The sequence below is a fragment of the Macrobrachium nipponense genome, chromosome 35 (assembly GCF_015104395.2).
Source record: "Macrobrachium nipponense isolate FS-2020 chromosome 35, ASM1510439v2, whole genome shotgun sequence".
Classification (NCBI taxonomy): Eukaryota; Metazoa; Arthropoda; class Malacostraca; order Decapoda; family Palaemonidae; genus Macrobrachium; species Macrobrachium nipponense.
This window is the reverse complement of record NC_061096.1, coordinates 2,308,394-2,332,393: the sequence shown is the minus strand read 5'-3', so window position 1 is coordinate 2,332,393 and position 24,000 is coordinate 2,308,394. Positions and strand designations below refer to the sequence as shown.

Here is a 24,000-nt window from a genome sequence, read left to right as displayed (position 1 = left end):
CATTATAAAGGGCTTGCTAGAATACATTTTAGCTTTGTATTTATTGGCATTAGACTATAATTAACTGCTTTTAGATGAGAATCGGATGAACTGATGTTAAAAAAAATAATTAAGTAACAGCACGAATCCCAATCGTTATATTACCTAGGATTAGGGAATGGTTGCTTTGTAAATATATAATAATTCGCTCTCTCTCTCTCTCTCAGACAGTTGTACATTATTCTATTTGGCAAGAGGACCTTTGCAAATCTCCTTTTGGAGTCGAAAGCCATTCAATTCGCGTTGAAAAAGCTACCCTCGTTGCACTGGATGCGGTGGCCGGGTCGATGGCGGTACGGACTGTTATCACCCAAGCCCACAAAAAGCCAATAAATTGGAAGGATTATGGTTCCTGAAACATGACCAGTGAAATCGAGTCTTCTCCCTCTGAAAACAAAGACTGGAACACCAAAGGCTCCTTAAGCTAATTCTGTTGGAAAAATATGCGACTAAAATATTTTTTTGCTCATGTCTTGGTAGGAAGTATAGTTGAAATATATCCAAAGGCAAAGTTTTTTCCCCGTGCTACACGTGAAATCAGTCTTGTGTAACGTATAGTTTCATATAAATATATAAGTAATGCAGAATACAATAAATATATTTTTGCAGAGTACATTTATCAAATCAAAATTATACTATGAATGTATATATATTTTTAAATGAAACTATACGTTACACAAGAATTTTTTCACGTGTAGCACGGGGAGAAAACTTTGGATTTGGGTATATTTCATCTACACTTCCTACCAAGATTCGAGTAACAAAATATTTTCGTCGCATATATATATATATATATATATATATATATATATATATATATATATATGCGCATATATATATATATATATATATATATATATATATATATATATATATATATATATATATATATGTATATAGTATATATAGATATGTATATATATATATATATATATATAGATAGTATATATATATATATATATACATATATAGTATATATATATACATATATATATATATATATATATATATATATATATATATATATATATATATATATACAGGTCAATAATGAGTAACGTGGACAACATTGGGATGCGAAAATAACAGTAAAGTGTCAATTGTTTATAGAACCTTACAAACAATGGAACAGTCGAGACAAGCTTACGCATCATAATATTGCTGTTCGCATTGGTGAGATTGCTAGCGTGCAAATGACCTGGATTAATTCAGAAGCACATGACTGTGACATCAGTGCTTTACATAGGACATGTACATGGGAAATGGAAAGGCACAGAATAGACTAGCATGCGTACATTCGTGTGTTCAGTAGCGTGTGTATGTCCATACATCCGTTAGAACAAATGAACGGGGTATAATCTCTAGTATGGGAATAAATGGGGCAATTAGACGACAAACTGTCGTAGTGGTCACAAGAGACTTTTCAGATCCGAGGAGGCGCTAAGATCCATAGGAAAGGTAAAGAACATTTAGAACAGTGTAATTTATTTCAAGAGGATTGAGAAAGGAAGTGTGGTGCGACACTCAATATTATTGACTTTAACACGTCATTGTCTGATAATTATGGTCTCTTTATTCAGATGGATTCTGTTGTTACTAAATAAAAAATGAATTCTCTAGACTTACTGAAAAAGACAGGTGAGGGTATAATTATGTACATGATGCTTTTGTGGAAGAGTAATGGTGATTGAATTATTTTCTGTGTGATTTGCTTTAATGCATTTTATTCAATTCGTATGTTAGCTATTTGCAAAAATGAAGATATAGTTTTGTATGTCGGGGGTTTGGATTCACCTAAGACTTAATGATTACCTTCAGCTAGTTACAGGCATGACAGTTGATGGGAACGAAAACCAAGGTAGATTTGGCTATCAGTTCTCTCTTTCAGTTACCCCTTAACATATATATATATATGATATATATATATATATATATATATATATATATATATATATATAATATATATATATATATATATATATATATAAATTCTTCTGTTAAAACAAGAGACGTCTCAAGTATAAAAGGCCCTTTAAAACACTCTGATTTAAAGCTAAGGACTATATTTTAGTGGAACTACTCCCACCCTTATCAAGTAGTGAATGACAGAAGAAGTTACATTGATGCAATACTTAGTGGGAATTTGTAGAACTTTAAATCTTTTCAACATAACAATATTTTTACTGACTACAACATTTAAGACTTTAGCAATATGTAATTCATTGCAAAAAGGTTAATAAAATAGATTATGAACAAACTTGAAAATCACTTTCACAACGAATCAAAAGCACCAATATTCTGTGAGAATTAGTTAAACATTGAATGCATTATTCGTATATATGAGAGATTTAGATCATCTTATTAACCCTGAATAGGTGCGAAGGGTTGGCGTATTTCAAAAAACACATTTTTTTCCCATAAATTATATTATCGCCCGTGTCAAATCTGCAGACGTTCACTCTTCTACAAGTTGCGACCGCGGTCAGACCTGCCTACGTCTGTCTCCAGTGCTTCCCACTTTTCTGAGAATGGCTCGGGTCGAGGTCGACCCGCACGCACTTTTAAGAGGTAGGTGATCGAAAATCAAAGTTAGTACTTAACAATTTCTCAATGAACAGTGTGCATAGTCATGTATCTTTGTTGTGTTGGAAAGTCATGCGTGACCTTTGGAGTGGCTGAGATGCCATATATCACCATATGGTCCATTTTCCTTCGAGTGCCACTTTCTGGATTTTTTGCAAAAAAGAAAGTTTTTAGGTAAACATTGCATATTGAACAGTGTTCATGCTAGTATAGTTTTTTTTTTTATTGGAATATGTTGGAGGATGGTGTGTTGTATCATGTGCATGCCCGGGCCATTAGCTGAGATGCCCTTGTTGCCATATGGGCTGATTCCATTCCAGTGCCTCATTTTGTTTTGTTTTTTTTGCAAAAAAGTTATAATAACTAAATTGATGTAGGACAGTGTTTAGCATATAACTAATTAGTATAGTTTTGCTTTATTATTGGAATATGTGGGAGGATGGTGTGTTTATCACGTGCTTGACCGCAGCATTGGCTGAGAGATATTGTCATAAACTTACCAAAAGCAACAGGCAATAGAGAAAGATTTATACTGACAGAGGCCAGTCATATATATCTGATCGTGCACAGGACCTTGTGGTGCAATAAGTGCAAATAATATTTGAGGCCAAGTCTGATCTAGGATATTATTCTCCACTCGAAATGAGCATTAGTCTAGAATATAAGAGAATATCATGTAATTGTTATTACTCTGCTGCAATTATTCACTCTCATCAAATGCAACAGGATATTGCATCTATCCTTAACAGAGATATAGAACAAATTACTTAGAATCACACTGTGGTTGAGCTCAAAGGCTAGATTTTTGTTTTTCATTTTGATTATATAATGCCTTCGATTGTAATGTTCGTTTCCTACTGCTTAAGGATAATACATTTTGAATGCATCTTCTTTACTTACAGATATAAATTTTATGTAAAGGCTATTTCCTTTTTCCCAACTTGTATAGATATTCAGTCACTGAATGATATTCTGTTACGGCCAACCTTCATAAACTCCATTTCCGAAAAAAATATTCCGTGAGCACTTTCAGTGCCTGCACCTTCTATACTCAGAGGATGCTTCCTACGTTGCGAAGCATAATTATTCAAATTATATTGAGTTATTGGTTAAGATCTTGTTTATTCAATGGTGATTTTCTTTAAATTATTTATTTGGCCAGTAATATTGATGATTCAGCATTTTTATATTAAATTAATCATTTTCTTTTTGTTTTTCTATCTAATAATTCTTTTATTTATCATAATAATATTAACTTTTTCTGTTTTTCTAATAATTCTTTACTCAGTTTTGTATTAAGAAAAATACCATATTCATTTACCTGTTTATTTGTACTGGATTCTTAATTCATATTATCATGCACGGTATCGTTTCTCAATAAAGCCATCTAAAAGTTCTTGTAAAAATATTATTTCGCAAAGCCCAAAGACTTAGAAATGACATAAACTGTGGGAACTTCGTGAATATACAAAGAAAGGTATCAATATAGTCCCATAAGAAGTAGGGAGCAAAGGCTTCTTTTTCCTTCATTTGAATAACTTTTCCATGGAATTGTTCCGGTATATAGAAAGAGGATTTAATCTCTGCTGAGAGGATATGATGAATCAAAGAAAACAAAGTTTTAGTTCTTTAACTCTCCAACCGTTTATTAAATGTATTTATGTAGCACGCCAATTTTACCTGTGCCGTTGTCTTGCAGTCTTAATTTTTAGTAAAAGGCTAGGCCCACTACCAATAACCTTGGTTTATGGCAGCAAGGGCATGGGTCGTAAAAGTCGCCTTTGCCAAACAATAAACCTTGCCTGATGTTTTAAGGAATACAAATGTAGTTAGGACCGGCCTCGCATGATAAATGGCCGAGTGGTACCGCAGAGTTCACGACTGCGGCCAAAGAAAGTAGTGAAAGCGTTGGAATTCACACCTGCAGGACGAACAGAAACAAACAAAAACGCACATGCTTGCCATCGATAAATGTATACGTATGCCGAGCAGTTAATATCATGCACAAAAATACGATTATTTGATCCAATGATTGTCAGTCGTGACCAAACAAACGTCCAACCATAAGGAAGAATCGACTCCCATAATAACCCCTGTGACAAGTCAAGATCTATGCCCCCATTATACTTAAGAGGGTAATGGCTCCCCTTCTCACACCAGCCCCACACTCACCTCTATTACACTGTGTCTCCTGTCCGTCTGCCTCCTTCTTGCTGTTGTCCTCTCTCTTATAACTGTCTCTTTGTTTCTCCTCCTTCAGTGTCTTCTAGGCCTATGGAGGTCTTTCTCTCCTCAACTTATGCCTTCTTTATTTCTTCATGCTTAATTTGAGTTACGTAAGGTCCTACACGATCTGATGCTAGTTGTCTTTGTAATAATAAGAATTTGGAATGCGGCTGTTGATATTACAATTATAATTAAAGAGTAGTAGGTATGCTGTTATTTGATAGGTAAGGCTTTTATTGGTAGATAGCCAAATCTCATTATTACAAGAGAGCACCACGAAAACCGAGTTAATTCTTCTGTCGGTAACAGCAAGTAATAATATTATTATGACAATAGTTGAACAGACAGGTTTTCTCGCCTCCATGATGAGAAAATAAACCTACAGAACAGATTCAGTTATATTATTTTCCTTAAAGGAGAAATTAGAGAGAGGGAGCAGAAGTTATAAACGTGTGTTTGAAAGGGTGGAGTGAAGGATGGAGGGAAAAATGTTGGGGGAAGACGTGTGGAGGGGCGGGTTTCATCGTGCATCTGGAGGCATAGTTCCAGTGTTACCAGATCACATCCAGCCCTTGTGGCTGAAATGTGTTTACTTATACCTGTGGCCGACTGTACGTTGGTAATCTAACATGAAGACTGAGGAAGATAGTAGATGAGATGGAGAGCAGAAGGAAAGATTTCTTGTGTGTGCAGGAGACTAAGTTGAAAGGGAATGGAACTAGAGAGATAGGAAATATGTATAGGCTCTATTACATTCGGTCACAAAAGGGAAGACATGGAGTTAGAATTATAGTAAGTAACAAATGGAAGGGAAAAGTGGTATAAATAAAGAGTGAATTATAGACTTTTAAAGATTTATGTAATAATACGGGACAAAGTAATACATGTAATATAAGCATACGTTCCTCATATGTGGTACCAAGAGCAAGAGAAACAATTATTTAGACAAGAATTTGAGGTTGCCATTAGAAGCGATAGAGGAGGAGAAACTAATAATAGGAACTGATATAAATGACAGAGTGGTAAAGAGAAGAAATTGGTATAAGGAGATACACAGAGGCCATGGGTTTGGAATCAGAAAGGATGATGGGGATTATATATTGGAGATAGCTCAGAGTTTTGACTTAGCATGTATGAATACATGCTTTCAGAAAATGAATAAAAGTACTTGATAACATATAAGAATGGAGAAGTGCAAAGCCAAAGAGATTACAGCCTGGTTAGAGCACCCGACAAATGCATTGTGACAAACTGCAAGGTGATCTTAGGAGAAGCATGTGTTAAACAGCATAGGTTGGTGGTGATGGATTACAAAATAAGGTAGGAAACTCAAGAGGAGTAAGAGAGATCTAGAATTAAGATTTGGGACCTTAATTAAAGGAGACAATGGGGAGAAATTTAGGAGGACTGTGAGAGAGATTGCTAGAAACTGGGAAAGTAGAATTCGGACAGGGTAACAGAGTGGAAAATATCTATGCAGACATGTGAGAAATATTTGTGGGGGAAGCAGAGAAACTGGTGGGAAGAACCAGTGGATATGGAGTGTCGAGAAGAGAAGATTGGTAGTAGATTGTACAGGTGCAAGAATCAATTGAGAGAAAATCAAAAACGTTTAAGGACTAGAAAGTAAGGAATGCAGAGAACAGGAAAGAGATGCGAGAAGGAGGTTAAGTATAGTTTTTGGAAGAGTGGCAGAGCAGTTGAATGAAAGACCTGGAACACGAGAAGGAAAAAAGGATATCTATAAGATGTCAAACTTAATGAAAAGACTGAGACAGGATTTGGATAAATTGGGTGTCATCAAGGATAGAGATGGACATATATTGCATAGGGATAAAGATATTAAGAGGAGATGAAGAGAGTATTTTGAATACTTAAAATGAGAGAAAGAAGATGGGAAAGCACAGAGGGTAGAGAGACCAGTGATGGAGATACAGGATACAGAAGTAAAGACAGCATTAAATAAAATAAAGAATGGTAAAGCACGAGTCCCATCAAAGTTCCAAATTGAAATTATCAAATTACCAGGTGCAGAGGGGAAGATATGGATGCTGGATTTATTAAAAGCTATATGAGAAGAGGAAGTAATGCCAAGGGACTGGGGAGGAGGGTCTAATGGTATGTATGTATGTATGTATGATATATATATATATATATATATATATATATATATATATATATATATATATATATATATATATACATATATATATATATATATATATATATATATATATATATATATATATATATATATATATATATATACAAGCAGAAGAGATATATCATGGATTGTGATAAATGCAGGGGAATTAAACTAAGAGAGCATATGTTGAAAGTTTTAGAGAGAATACTGAATGAGAGATTAAGAGAGTGTAAATATCTGCATAGATTCATGAGCGATGGGTTGGAGATTAGCAGGAATCTTCAGAGAGATGTGGCTTAAAGGTGAATGTGAATAAAACAGAGGTTTTGTTGAGCAGCAGGGAAGATAGAGGCAGACTAGTAATATAAGAAAGAAGAGACTTGGTTATAAAACAGGTGGAAATGTTTAAATACTTAGGAGCTACTTTAACCCAAGAGAAAGGATGCTAGACTGAATTAGACAGTAGAATAAAAGCTGTATGGGGTAAGTTTATAAAGGTAGTTGGTGTAGTATATGTTAAGAAAATGTCAATCAAGCTAAACGTCAAAATCTACAGCACAGTGATAAGACCAGTGTTAATGTATGTCTCAGGAACATAAGGTCTAAGAAGAAAAGAGGAAGTAAAGCTTAAGAGAACAGGAATTATAATACTGAGGTAGATTATGGAAATATCGCTGCTTGAGAGATTGGAAAACGATGACATAAGAAGAAGGGCAGGCTTAGTAAAGATTACAGAGGTGATAAGAGAGGCATGATTGAGATGGTATTGGCATGTGTTGAGGATGGATGATGAGGAGGACTTGGGAGGAACCTGTTAGGGGAAGAAGACCGAGATGAGGAAAGAGAATTAGATGGAATGAGAAAGTGAAGGAAGATATAGAGAGACAAAGTTTGGTGGAGGATGATGCCTTTGATTGAGGGCAGTGGAGAAGGCATATTAGGCAACCGTCACTTTAATGTAGGAACAATAGAAGGAAAGAGGAAGAAGGAGACTTTATGCTGACACTCTGAGTACCCAAAATGTTTGCTTAGCGATCCCTTAACTGCTTGCCGGAGCTCCCAAAATTATTTACCATATGTCCCTGTTAGGGTAAATATAATTGTTTCAATGATGAATAAGCATTTTTATATAAAGATATTAAAATGGAGGCCAACATTCCAAATGATAGCATCCCTTCTACGCTTTTGAAGTGTTAATAATAACAATAATAGTTCTATTTCCTCTGAAGTTTTGAGACAGACTCTGGCAGCCATCTACTGAGAGTTATAAAAATAACTGAATTAGAATACATGTTACACAGGTATATATAGCAAGTAAGTGGTTTGCAATTGACGAGTTGGCCAGTGGAATGTATTTTGATTGGTCACTGGTTGTTGCTGTTGAATCTGGTCCTGTAGGTGCTGTGATCTTCTTGGCCTAATCAATGTAGTTAGCTGGAGGGGGATGTCAGCTGGGGCACTCCTGACTGATCTAACTATTACTGTAGACTACTCAGGGAAATAACGACATCCTGGAACCGTTTTTCCTCTTTCCTTCTCCTCCTCTCTCTAGTTAGTTTTTTTGGAGTGTGAGTATGAGTCGACAGATTTCTTACATTTCTCCTTTTAATAATGTGGAGAAAATATGTTTTTTTTACCATGCTAATACTGGGCTTTCTTCCTATATTTAAAGTGTTTTGAGAAGCCGTAGGCATCAACAGTCTTCAGTGTGTGCTCTTAGCTCTCCTGAAGAGGACCTTTTATTGTGATTTTGATCATATTGATTAAAGATGCCCCTTTCTTGGGGGTGGGAGGAGAGGCACTTAAAGAGTTTGGTAGTAATCATTGCCTATATGATTTGCGGCATCCTTTTACGAGGCATGTAAACTTGTAGGTGACACTAAGCCTCTTCAAGGATGTTTCTGGGAGCAATAGGTTACTCTTGAGAAAGCAGCTAGTTAGTCTTCATATTCTTATAATAAATCATAAGATTAATCTTATCTGGAACCTTTCTTGTCCCCTAGGTGTTTTGGATGCCTAACATTTCCATAACAGAGCATGAAAAGGAACAAAGCAGCAGGAGAAGATGGCCTAACAATTTATTTAATAATAGATGGAGGAGATTTCATAATATCAAAATCGCTGAACTTAGCACAAAACGCTTGCAAGAATGCTCTGTACCTAAAGATTGGAAAAACTTTATCATTATATTAATTCACAAAAAGGGAGACACAAAAGACTGAAAAATTATCGCCCAATAAGTTTCCTCTCAGTCATATATAAAATATTTACAAATATCATATTAGGCCTAATAGAAAGACAACTAGACTTTAATCAACCGAGAGAGCAACTGACCATACCAAAGTAATTAACCAGCTGAAGGAAAAGTCAACAGAGTATGACAAGTCACTATGTATGGCATTTGTAGACTATGAGAAAGCATTTGAGTCTGTCAAAACTTCAGCAGTAATGAAAGCTCTTCAAAAGCTGAGTCATGTTAGAACACTTGAAGATATCTATACGGGTAGTGCAGCAATCCTAAAACTGCATAAGGACAGTGAGAAATTTCTGATTGAGAAAGGAGTTAGACAGGGAGACCTCATCTCTCCTAAATTATTCCCAGCGTGCCTTGAAGAAGCTTTTAAGAATTTAGATTGGGAAATAGTAGGAATTAACATTAATGGGGAATACCTTAACAACTTCAGATTTGCATATGACATAGTTCTACTCAGTGAACCAGGGGAGGAATTATAAAAGATGATAGAAGATTTAAATAGAGAAAGTAGAAATGTAGGACTGAAAATGAATATGAATAAAACTTAGATAATGTTCAATGAAAATGCAGAGACAACAAATAAGCGTTATGGACGAACCTCTAGAGATTGTTAATGAATATACGTATTTAGAACAGACAGCGTTTCCCCATGACATGAGGCCGAAATCAAAAGAAGGATAAGCATAGGATGGAGAGCTTTTGGTAAACATAATGAGATTGTGTAAAGTAAAATGCCACTTTCTCTAAAAATAAAAGTATTCAACAGATGGTCCTACCAGTATTAACTTATGCATCAGAAATTTGGAGCCTTACCAAAGTCTTAGAACATAAACTAGTTACAACTCAAAGAGCTATGGAAAGAATAATGATAGGAATAACACTAAGAGAAAAAAAAGAGCAAAATGGGTACAAGAGCAAACTAACGTAGAGGACATTCGAACAAGTAAGAAAATGAAATGGGCGTGGGCAGGAAATGTAATGAGAATATCAGATAATTAATTGATGGAGGAAAAGAAGAACAGAATGGGTCCCTAGAGATTGCAAACGAAGCAGGGGAAGGAAGAGAAACGATGGACTAACAAGCTAAGAAAATTTGCGGGTATAGACTGGCAAAGAAAGGCCATTAACACAAGGGAGTGGAAGGACAAGTCTTAGGTATTTGTCCTGCAGTGGAATAGAAAAGGATGATGATTATGATGTGTGTGTGTGTGGGTGTGTTTGACTAGTAAAAAGCTTCTGTTACAACAGATTTCCATCTAATAAAAGGAGCCCATACAAATGGCAAAATATATAAAGAAGGTACTATATTTCAGACAGCTGTCTCTCTCTTTAGGTAGGTAAAAGAATGAGAAAAGTTACGGAAAAGGAGGTATTTATAGCAGAAGATCCATCTACAGCTAGGGAATTTTAGGTCATTCCAACTGATAATTCCTCTTTAATCCTCTTAAGTGTTTGTTCATGGAAGATTTTATCAATGTCATCTGAATCTCAGGCGCCCTTTGAGATGTTCATTACCTGCCTTTGTTTAATCAAGGCCGATTCTATCATCTGACTCTTGTATCAAGAGTTGCTGCTATGAATTATATGTGACAAATTCCAGTTTATTCTGTGGTTATGGTTATCTATATGTATGAAAATAGCTGAGTTCTGTTGTCTGTTAGGTATGGACTCATTCCAAAAGACTTTCATATAAGTTGAATAACTTGATAAATAATGGTGCCTGGAATAATCTTGAGCAACATGATAAAGTTTTAAATTTATCCAACACACCCCTCACTGTAAACCAACACTTATTCTTAAATCTAGGCTTATCCTTTGCCCTTATGCCAGACCGTAAAAATAACCAGAAGAGATATGCTTAAAGGGCAGGTTACTAAATGCTTTAACTGACCTTAATAAGAAATACCCTATCACCCCGTAGGTTTATGATAACTATCCTTTGTGACACAAACACTTATGGCAAACTGTCGAAAAATCCCCTCCAAAATGTCCCCACAGGAAAAAAGAGTACTGAACTAATGGAGATATTTAGTCATTAACCTAAAACTACCTTACTTTTTATGGCCTTCCCACAAGTCACAAAGACAGTCTTCCATTTAGACCTATCATCTCATGTGACAGAGCTTTCAATTATAAAATTTCAAAATGGTTAGCTGGCCTCCTTTACCCTTTCTTAGGCACTTTTTCTCCCAGTCACATTAAACTTTCGGAAGAATTTTGTCACAAATTCAGAGAAGCACATATACCATTTCAGAACATAAAAATTTTAATCCTTGATGTAGATTCCCTATTCACCAAAGTAGCAATACAGGACGTTCTACAGTTTTGGGGGAAAAATTAGCCCCTTTCCCATTGGCGCTTGACAAAATAATAAAGTTAGTTGAATTATATGTATCTGATAACGTGTTTTCATTCGGGGAGTCATTCTATAAACAAAAATAAATGTAGTCCTTTAATTCCAGTTTTAGCCAATCTATACATGGAATACTATGAAACTACAGTAATAAATACAATAAAACCCAAAATCATACTGTGGATGAGATATGTAGATGATATTCTAACATTTTGGGATAATAGATGGGGCAATTTCAATGAATTCCTTTCAAAATTAAACGCACTAGTGCCCAACATCAAACTTAAAGTTAAATGGGAAACAGACAACAAAATTACTTTTTTTGATGTTTTAATAATTAGGGACACGACGGAACAAAAATTTACCATATACAAAAAAAACCAACGTTTTCACTTTCATACATTCACTACTTTAGCTATCATGACATTCCTATTAAGATAGGCGTAGCCAGCAACTTATTCTTAAGAGCCTTACAAATTTGTTCCTCAGATTTTTTTGAAAAACAATTTGAACAAATTCGTCAGCAGCTTTCGTCTTTAAGGTATCCTGACCATATAACGGAAAAAGTGATTCATAAAGTAAACATAATTTTCTACTGACCCCCTCAAGACAAGAGAAGAGAGACACCCAACAATACAATAAAAATTCCACACCTGGACAGGATTAAGACGGTGACCCAGCTAACCCTTTTGCCTTTACCTACCCGAATTCTTTAGCCAAATCATTGATTAAAGTCCAACAAAAGACATGCCCCATACACACAGGTAAATCACTTCCCCAGAGATTAACACTACATAAACTGACAGTTAGGTATGGACAACAGAACTCAGCTATTTTCAACCATATGAATAAACATAACCACAGAATAAACTGGAATTTGTCACATATAATTTATGGCAGCAACTATCAATACAAAAGTCAGATGATAGAATCGGCCTTGACTAAATAAACACAGATAATGAACATCTCAAAGGGCGCCTGAGATTCAGATGTCATAGATAAAATCTTCCTTCAACCAATGCTTAAGAGGATTAAGGAGGAATTATCAGTGGGAGTGACCTAAAATAGCTTAAGTGTGGATGGATCTTTTGGTATAAATACCACCTTTTCTGAAACTTTGTCCATTTTTTTACCTCCTGAAGAGAGAGACAACAGTCTCTGATATATAGTATTTTATATATATGTATATATATATATATATATATATATATATATATATATATATATATATATATATATATATTATATATATATATATATTGGCATTTTTCTGGGCTCCTTTTACTATATATACCGGGTATTTCGAAATTAGAGGGTCCCCCTCTCCACAGAACAAATGGAAAGTTATGAAGTTTTCTGCTATAGGTAGCCTATCTTCAAGTACATTATCTTAAGTTTCTATTGAGCTATTTTTCATTTTACATTTCTTGTATTTTCAGACTGAGTGACGGAGTTAGATACAGCCATGGCTAACAACTTGGAGGCAATCAGATGGATTGACCAAATCTGGGCTATAACCTACTGAGAGGCCAGGGATACTGGCGCATCCTTCATTTCACGTTCCTGGATAGCTGAATACATTAAAAGAGATGAATCCTTTGTTAAAAAAAAAAAAAAAAAAAAAAAAAAAAAAAAAAAACTGGAAAAAAAATGAGATATTAAAGGACATTTGTAGTTCGATATATGTATATGAATCACGGTAATGTGATATGTCATATAATATGACTACATGCAGGCAAAAGCACTACCATGCTACCGAGGACGAGATGGGCTTGATGCAGTCTCCAAAACAAAAAACACCTGAGCGCGGCAGGTATTTGAGATGGGAGGCGGCATAAATTTATATCTCTTGCAGTGGCAAAGTTGGCTAAGGCTTCACTACCAGTCCTGGAATTGAGAGGTCGATGGTTCGCGCCTGTCGGCCAGCAATTCTATTATCGCTTAATAAATTCCCCCTCGGTTAAACATATATGAAAATATATTAATTCCGGGGTAGAGCGAATTAGATATTAAAGGACAATTGTAGTTTGAAATATGTATATGAATCACGGTAATGTGATATGACGTATAATATGACTACGTGCTGGCAAAAGCACTACCATGCTACCGAGGACGAGATGGGATTGATGCAGTCTCCAAAACAAAAAACACCTGAGCTCGGCAGGTATTTGAGATGGGAGGCGGCATAAACTTATATCTCTTGCGGTGGCGAGGTTGGCTAAGGCTTCACTGCCAGTCCTGGAATTGAGAGGTCGATGGTTCGCGCCTGTCGGCCAGCAATTTTATTATCGCTTAATAAATTCCCCCTCGGTTAAACATATATGAAAATATATTAATTCCGGGGTAGAGTGAATTAGATATTAAAGGACATTTGTAGTTCGATATATGTATATGAATCACGGTAATGTTATATGACGTATAATATGACTATGTGCAGGCAAAAGCACTACCTTGCTACCGAGAACGAGATGGGCTTGATGCAGTCTCCAAAACAAAAAACACCTAAGCGCGGCAGGTATTTGAGATGGGAGGCTGCATAAACTTATATCTCTTGCGGTGGCGAGGTTGGCTAAGGCTTCACTGCCAGTCCTGGAATTGAGAGGTCTATGGTTCGCGCCTGTCGGCCAGCAATTCTATTATCGCTTAATAAATTCCCCCTCGGTTAAACATATATGAAAATATATCAATTCCGGGGTAGAGCGAATTAAATATTAAAGGACATTTGTAGTTCGATTTATATATATATATATATATATATATATATATATATATATATATATATATATATATATATACATATATATATATATATATATATATATATATATATATATATATATATATATATATATATATATATATATATAGAACTGATCTGTATAGAAAATTCATGCATGAGACATAATGGAAAATCTCCTATGTGTTGTGCGTATGTGTGATTAGAGAGTAACAATCAGATAAATGCCGCTGATTCATCGAATGTCCATAAGATCGTTGGTGGCGTGGCTTGGGAGATTCAAATGAGTGGCATACATCGAAGACCCTAATTGATTCCTTTCGATTATAAGAGACAAATCAGCTGAAGCCTATGACCTAAACCAGTTCAGTTTGAAATGTAAAGAGTCAAAACCCCATGCTCGTTACTTGTACTCACCCTCCCTCGATACTCAACAGGTCTGTCCCATCCAATATACAAAAACACTTTTATTCCAAACAACTCAGCTACTGCTAACAACAATTTATGTAACATTTCCTCTTCCCCACCTTGTTCCTCGGTACATGCCACTTCCTTCTTAAATCATTCATTAACTTCACTCTCAACTCATTCGCACTATGGGTACCTCTTCAACCAGACATTTACTCTCCAAGTCTTTCAATAATGAAAACAAACATTCACACACTCTGTCATCTGCCTCAAACCTCTCTTTTACAACTAATCCCTTAGATTCCAGTCACTTTTTACGATACCGTTGCCCTTGCCATGCATCCTAGACATTGTATTAGCATTCACATTTTTACACCCTTGCACATATTCAAACCTAAAATCAAACTCACTCAAATCCTCAATCATTCTTTACCACATACAAAAACACTTTCAACGCTTTCACACAAAACCTTATATCCACAAGCTCCTTCTCAGCCACTGGATACTTCAGCTCCACTTTATTAAAAGCTTTACTCACATATGCAGTTACTCTCAACTGTTCCTCCCCATTCACCTCTTGCATCTGCACTAAACATCCTCCCGTACTAAACTTACTCGCATCAGCATACAACTCAAGCTTACTCGCATCCTCACTAGTCTGGAAAAGCCAAGGTGACGTCTCTAGCAGCCTCCTCTTTCAATCTCTCAAATGCTCCCACCATTCGCTCATCCCACCTCAGCTTAGTACAGTTTTTCTTCCCTGTCCATTAAGTCAACGGTTTCCCTGTATCAGAACTTCCTCCTAAGCTCAATCAAACTCAAAAAACACTTGAACTCATGCACGGTCCAGGGATATGGAAACTTCCTTGCTTTTTTTCACAAACTTTTCCCTCTTGCTTACACCACTCGCACTTATTTTATGGCCAAGAAATTCCACCTCCCCAGCCAACAACGTACATTTCTCAAGCTTCACTTTCACTCCAACCTCTTCCAAGCATTCTCGCACCTTCTCAAGCAATTCCGTATTCTCCGCAACAGTTTCACTCGCAATAAAAATATCATCTATGAACACAGTCACCTTCATTCTGTCAAAACCAGCCAAAACTACATTCACTGCCGTCTGGAAGGCAGCACGTACATTTTCCAAACCAAAACTTAACCGCTTGAATTAGTAGTGACAACTACCACTCGAGAAAGCCATAACATGCCTGCTCCCTTCCTCAAGAGGCATCTGGTAATAGCCCCTTACCAAATCCCATGCATCTTATATACACAATCAGACATTCATCAGAAATTGCTCCTTCACAGTTACTTTGTTTATCCTTCTGTAATCCACATCCATACTCAAACTTCCATCTGGCTTATGTAATGGGACTACTCTCTCAAGTTCCTCACACTGGTTCTCAATCTCTCAGTAATAGGCGCAGAAAAGTGTCGGGGATGCTGATATATGGGGGTGTCATCTTCCAAAACTATCTTGAATTCAGGAAGCTTAGATCCCCCCAAATCCTCATCATCTCTACTCAATGCACCCTACCTATCCCACAACATCTGCATCAACAGTTCCCTCTCATTATCACTAATATTTTCATCTACCTCAATTCTTTCTCTCAACTCATCATGCTTCCAATCATCATCTTCTTTCACGCTACCTGTCATCACCTGTACCTTAACATATCTTTCGTTGTTTGCATTCACCAACATATATAACAACCCTACACAATCACCCTCACGTATACCCCACACTTTCTTTTCCCTAACACTCAGCAATTAGACCACAAACACCCGCAGATTTGACGCATCCAAAACCCCGTTGTATACATGCACACTCGCTCTCACCAACTTATTCACCTCCATGCCCTTAACTATATATTCACACTTGTCACCTTTAGCAATTTCAAGACTATCCAGCCACACAACTTTTACACTAACAACCTCTCCTACTTCACGCAGCACTTTCACATCCTCTTTCGCAACCAACAGCACTACCTTCCATACTTTATTGTCTACCCTCCCATCCTTATCCAAATATAAATTCCCTCATGTACCCTCTTTTATTTTCAACTCAATCATATTTGTACTCGGGTGGACCACCATCCCACATTTCTTCAAAAATTTATACCCTAGCAACATATCATACTTATCATTTATCCCTTCAATTACATAAAAGTCATTCTCATCCATTGCTACCCCATCAATTTCCATTTTCTCACATACCATCCCTACCACAGGCATACCTAAATTCCCTATTCTCTGTACCTCCCCTTTACATTCCCAAATTTCACATTCACTCCTTAACTTGTCACATCCATTCTTAAAAAGAACATATACATTGCACCTGGTATCAATTAAAGCAACCAAACATATCCCTTTGCACTTCACTTGTACGCTCACACAGTCATGTGCTCTACTACCAAGCCCGTTTTCATGCAACAATCCTTCACGCACATGCATCACTCTCACCGTTCACGCACCAGAGGACCCACCCAACTGAATCCCTTTTTTAACTAGATTCCCAAATTGCAAGCTTGATTCACTCTCTTCCGTCTACACACACTCGCTACATGACCATCCATTCCACATTCAACACATTTCGCTCGTTGCTCTCTAAACATCCTCGCATACTGTCCATTCTTCCCACAATTACAGCAAATCACATTCATATGGGTACCCCAACATCCACTCGCTATGTCCCCTACCTATCCACATTTAATATCCCTATCTATCTTATACTCACTCACTAAATGGCCCATTTCCCCACACCTGAAGCGCGCTCCTAACACCCACCGGCACTCATTCTTCTTGTGTCCTGGCTTACCACATCAGTAACACTGCTGCTCTCGTTCACAACCAACTGATCCTACTCTTTCAACGCTTGCACTCTGATCTCTCCAAGGTTTAACTACACTTACGTTACTTACTTTCACACTCCAATCAACCACTTGCTCTGCCATTTGCCTCGGCCCATCCAAAACTGCCTCTCTATAACTCTTAGATTCAGGCACACTCTCATTTACTTCAGCCCAAATGCTAACACTTCTACTCTCTTTCATACACCTATCTAGCTCATAATCTTCCACTATCTCTAGAATATCATGCAAAGTCAACCTCTCACTAATCCATCTCATTTTAGCTTTACACTTGAAATTTATGAATAAATATGCATTTTCAGGTACAGTCGCTAACTACTTCCTCACTAACTCCATACACTCATTTATTCCCTCTTCTCCAAACTTTTTCCTAGCTAACGTTTCTAATATGCTCACATACACTGACAATGACTCACCAACATTCATTCTTGCCTCTTCAAAATCATGCTTTTTCCTATATCTAACACTACTCTTTATCCTCCTTGCCTGTTCCACAATCCTGGCTTTCACACTCTCATACAGTACATTATCTACCTAACTCTCTTGCCCAAACTCTCTTGTTATCCCCATACTTAGCCACACAATACTTCTCATACTCTCTAAAAAGGTTCTCTATGTCCCTACTGTGATATTCCTCATACTTCTCACATTGGGGTACCTCTCTCATATACTTCCTGCTCACTCTCACTCTCACTTTTGCTACTTCCATTTTGACCTTTCTTACCCTCTTCAGAATACAACAAATCTACTTCCATTCTCACATCCATACATTCAGTCATACCTTTCTTACCCTTCTTCTTCCTACCTACTAATTCCCACTTACCACAATCTAAATCACTCGCATCCTGTACCTTACTCTCAATTCTATTCTCATCTTCATTCATTCCCTTCTTATCTTGCCCACCATCCTTACTAATCTTCTTCCCTTTAGCTCTCTCTTTACTCTCACCTTCCTTCTTACCCTTCTGCTCTGATCTATCCCTATTCTTTACCCTAAGCCACACTTTCCCCTTTACATACGTTTATTTGACAGAACAGTTGCTTCAGTGATAATTACTGGCATAAATCTGACACACTCGTACTCACCAGTTATGACTGTCTTCAAGGTGAGAATCTGTGCTGACCACTGGGTACGGCTGCCGAGATGCAACAACCGCCGGAAATCACAACATAAAACAACCCAACAAGTACTACAACCACTCAACAACTCAATAACACAACAAATTACTGAGCAGACAAATACCAACAACATCAAAACAACAACACTCAACCACTCACAACTACAACAATTCACATACAACACCATAGGAATTCACAAGCTCAACAACCTTCTAATGCACAAGTGCAACATACTGCTAACCTACAATATCACAAGTAAATCAAAACATCTTCAGAAAACACACAATATAACTGACCATCCAATGCCAAGACCCCTATCTTGGAAAACCAACTGTCCATCACACTCTGATCACAGACTGCCTACCGCCTGCCCTGGCAACCGAATCTGCACATGAACCCAACCAACCCCCAACAAGCAGTCCATATGCTAACAACCCATCCACCAATTATGATCTTTCTCTCTTCTCTCTCTCTCTCTCTCGCTCTCTCTCTCTCTCTCTCTCTCTCTCGATAGCTCATTCACTCACACTCTTCTGGAAAAACACATATGCACTTACATACTATCATACAGCAACACCAAACACGAAACACGACATATCAAACATACAAGAACATTTAAACTCTCAATATTCCCAAAAACTAGAAACAACCCAACAGCGCTCTCTCTCTCTCTCTCTCTCTCTCTCTCTCTCTCTCTCTCTCTCTCTCTCTCTCTCTCTCTCTCTCTCTCTCTTTTTCTCTCATGCAACCATCGAAGACATTGTCAAATGTAACTATCATATCACTCTTCCATAACAGTGAGACCCTGGGGTGCCATGGTGCATAGCCCAGGGTATCATTGTATTTTAGGATGTGGTGACACTTCAACAATATAATGATAATTGAGATTATACAGATGATCTTTTTTAGATATACATTGAAGAATCCAGCCCAACTTTGAACATCACATAGGAGTCAGTTTTGCTGGCTGTTGGAGATCTGTATTTGGGATGCCCTTTTGATTCACCAGTGGGGCCAAATATGAAACTATGCCTAGAGTTGCCAGGGGGTACCCCTTTTGGTGCGCTGTTGCTGTTTGCAAACTTCTACATGAAATTTATTGAGAAGCATATCATCCACAGGATTCCCTAAACTTGTTTTGTACAATAGGTTTATAGGTGACACCTTCGTCATCGTTGTAAACAAGGAAAAGCTGGAAACTCCTAGACATTCATGTAGCAGCATTCTCTGCAGCATCCAGATGAAGGTTTACAGAAAACTAACCGCCATCAAGCTCAGTTTCAAGAGCAATAAAAAAGGCCATAAAAATCTCAAATGTCAGTCATGGACGCCTATATCAGTAGCACCTTCTCCTACTCTTCTTCCAGGAGTGCCACCTCTGATAAACATGAGCACATCTGATTGACAATGGGTATCCTTAGTGTCAAGTCACTAAGAATTACAAGGAATGCCATCGACATGCAGTACTGTCAGGATACCATGCACCCCAGAAGGGTGAGAGGACCTTAAGATTGTTTTTATGGGCAATATGACCACTAGCTACAAGAAGGATGAGGTAGCCCTGAAAAAATCATCTGGGTTCATATAATCCCTATTGAAGAAACCACAAAAAACGGCAGTACAATCTGCTATAAGGATCAGTGGATTTTCATAACTCATGAGGATTAACCAACATTAGCAGCGGTAATATGAAGATGAGAGGTGTAGTCTACTAAATAATGTAATGTGCCCTAAGAACACATGGCACTATTCATGTATCAATATGACCATGATTCACCTCTCCAAGAAGATCGCTATATTCCCATGGTTCACCTTTCCAAGATGATCGCTGTCCTCTTCCAAGAAGTCATTTTTCAGCGCTATATGAGGAAGCACATCAATCTTCCCAAAAGCCAGCAGATTGTCAGGAACACTGAAATTCTGATAAAGGACATGAACCACCACTGCCTGTCCTCTCATGAACCACCTGTGCTCTAACGAGGCTTATACCAATCTTCACTGGAAACCAACAATTAAAGTTATCCAAAAGACCCTCATTCTCCTGAACACAATCATTCAAAGAAAAAGGTGTACCTCTGAGATAAGTCAACAGCACTTATCTTCTTTGATCTGTGATCTCCGCAAGCAGAAGTCCCCAGTGCAAGCAAATCAGCGCTTCCAATGCTTGGCCAGGCTTCAAGGCAATAGTAGAGTTGCTGGCCAATAAAAAATCATTCCGTATCTTTGCAAACTCTTTTTTAGGTATAAACTTATGCTTGTACCCCCTGGTGCCAATCACCTTTATCGATGGTAGTAGGGACCACCATTTACTAAACCTCTTTATGACTTACTTGCAGATACGAAGAAGCTAGTTTGCCGTCTTGGAAAAACACCATTTAAGCTCAACTTTATTATAGACTTCCATTCTTTTCAGTGAAAGGTGTCTTTAACAGGTTTTTCTTCCACAATATTAAAATTATTTAACTTTCACTATTGCTTTATTAACATTTATAGCTATATTCTAAACAGACTAAGGTTAGTCATTATATCATTATTTTTTAATACATAGTTGAACTCAATATACAATTTTATTCTAAATTATTTTCTAACATTTCTTGACATTGTGCTTCAAGTTTCTTGTTTCCACAGGTAAACCACTATGATTTATTTGGTTTTATTGGCAAACTGAAATAAAATATATAAAATTAAGCATCGTCAGAACAGGAACTAAAAAGATAAATGCTGCTACGAAAGGAGAAACTATCAGTAATTAAGGAACATTCCTCGTCTCGGTAACTATGTCAACAATGTGTGTGAGACCTAGTCATTAATTTGTCAGATGATCCCAAGGCCTCGATAGGAAGTGATGTCATTATGGCGAGAATGAAACAGAAATTCGATGTTCTCTATCTATCTATCTATCTATTTATCTATCTATCTATTAACTATTGTTATCTGTTTGTAATTTTGAATTATACTCACGGGACATCATGTACCTATTAATGAGATGTTTAAGTGGCGCAGAAAACTATATTTTTTTACATACGAAGTAATGATCCGTTTTGCGCCGTCTTGTATAATATGATCTCTTACATTACAATAATTGGCTGTTTGACCAAAGGTGCATGCTGTTGTTTATTTTTGTCTGTAGATTTCACAACAACAAAAAAAGAGAAAAAACAAAGACTTATGACAACCGACTTCTTGTCGTAGTCCTTACAAACATCTGGGGGACACACTGAGCAGATTCTTTCATATTTTTCATTAGAGCATTCAACATAAAACCCCCAAATTTGATTTCAGCGGGTGATTACTATATTCCCCTTATTATAGATATGAATATCATTATATTAACCTCCTGGTCACAAAAGATCATAGGAAGCAGTCATTGTCTGTTATTTTTATATATCCTAGGCAATCATACTTATATCAGTTGATTTTAGACTGTAGTACCTCGTACTTCGAATTTAATCCGTTCCAGAAGGTTGTTCGAAGTAAGATTTGTTCGAAATATGAAACAAATATCCCCATAAGAAATAAAGGGAATCAGGATAATTCGTTCCAGCCAACCCAAAAATGCCCCCTTTTAACATTTTTTCTATTATTAATGTGTTCAAAAGTTGAATTAAGAGTGTAAAGTAACGAAACAGTACGTTATATGAAATAAAAACTTTGGTAAAAATGGCGCCGGCCGGCTGGGGGATGGAGGAAGGAGAGACAGGAACCCTTTAATTAAGCAAACCGAATTGGTTGCAGTAAGCAAAGGTTGATAATAAAATAAATTCTCTTCACATATTAAGTACAAGGATAATCGAAAGAATCGATAGTGTGTGTGTGTCCTATTGTGTGTCTGAGAGAGAGAGAGAGAAGAGAGAGAGAGAGAGAGAGAGAGAGAGCAATCAGTGTGTTCACTTGAATCTTGTGGACGAAAGAGATAAATTATGCCACAATACATCAACTTACTGTTGGCAAACGGCAGACTTTTAAAACAAACATGAGGATTTGGCAAACAAACAAGTAATAAGTCAAGAATGAAAGAAAAGGAAAGAGAGATAAAATAACTTTTCACAAGAAAGCCGCTTAAACAAACAATCGAAGGCAGAAGCTGAGAGTTGAGTTACTTTTACAGCAGTAAAATAAATCGTAAAAAGCAATTGTCACTAGATTGGTCGTATTACGTAACAAAAATAAAAGTGATTTGGGCAGATCGAGTGTAAATGAAAGAAATGGGCGAATAATTATCCCAGATCAGCTGATAAGTCAATGGGAAGCAGAGCCGTTCTTTCCTCTCTCTCTCCTCTTTTTCTTTCCTCCAAGGAAAGAGAAATCTTCTCGGTCTCTCTCTATCTCTCTCTCTCTCTCTCTCTCTCGCTCTCTCTCTCTCCACTCTCTCTTCTCATCTCTACTCTCATCTCTCTCTCTCCGTCTCTCATCGCACCGAGCACTGACTCGAGAAAGCTCTTTTTTTTTTTTTTTTTTTTTTTTTACCGTATTGCATTTGTTTTCAAGTTTTATCTTTGTAAAATTATTTTGAAATAACATTTAATTTCTTATGTGAATTGGTATTGCTTTTATGTACATATTATAGTTAAGATTTTATGTCTCTTCTCTCCTCAACAATACCACGACGGACGATAACTTAAAATCATTCATTCATTATTCCTAAAAATATAAACGCTCTCTCCTTTTCCTCAAGTTAGCTGTGTATTACCGCGATGACGGATGATTTTGTTAACCATTTGTGCTAAATTTTATTGTGAAAAGCTTTGTTCTTTCATCTACTGTTTTGTTCATATTGTTCAACTAGACCGTCTCACTCGGCGCACCGAACTCTGGCTCAATTAAGACTTTTTTTTTCCTTTTTTTCTGTATTGCATTTGATTGTTTTCATATTTTATCATTACGTTAAATTTATTGGGAAATTCCCTTTTTATGTGAATTGTTATTGCTTTTACATACATACAGTAATATTTAAACTCTCTTCTCCTTCTCTCCTCAACATTATCAACGCTCCCTCGTTCAGTCTCAAGTCAGCTGGGCGTGACGTCACCACGGTTACGTAAGATTTTATACATCTTTTATGCTAAATATTATATTGAAAGCTAAATTTTATATTAATTGCTTTATACTTTTATTTATTTTGTCGAATATTGTTATCATTAACTATGTACTGTAAATAAAAAAATAAATTCAATAAACTTTAACTTGTAAAACCCAGTAGGTCGTCGAATACAAGTATAAACTAGATAATCAGTCAGTTCGAAGACCAAGAATTTGTTCGACGAA

General features: G+C 36.7%; 1 protein-coding gene across 1 annotated transcript in view; it reads left to right on the top strand.

The window, feature by feature from the left end:
- LOC135208171 (uncharacterized) overlaps positions 1 to 15,517 on the top strand; it is an 87,299-nt gene extending 71,782 nt beyond the window's left edge. Inside the window, exons 9-11 of the mRNA XM_064240308.1 lie at positions 2,491 to 2,607; positions 14,670 to 14,775; positions 15,404 to 15,517. Coding sequence (XP_064096378.1) covers positions 2,491 to 2,607; positions 14,670 to 14,775; positions 15,404 to 15,517 — 337 coding nt within the window. The remainder of the gene's footprint in view (positions 1 to 2,490; positions 2,608 to 14,669; positions 14,776 to 15,403) is intronic.
- The last annotated feature ends 8,483 nt before the right edge of the window (positions 15,518 to 24,000 follow it).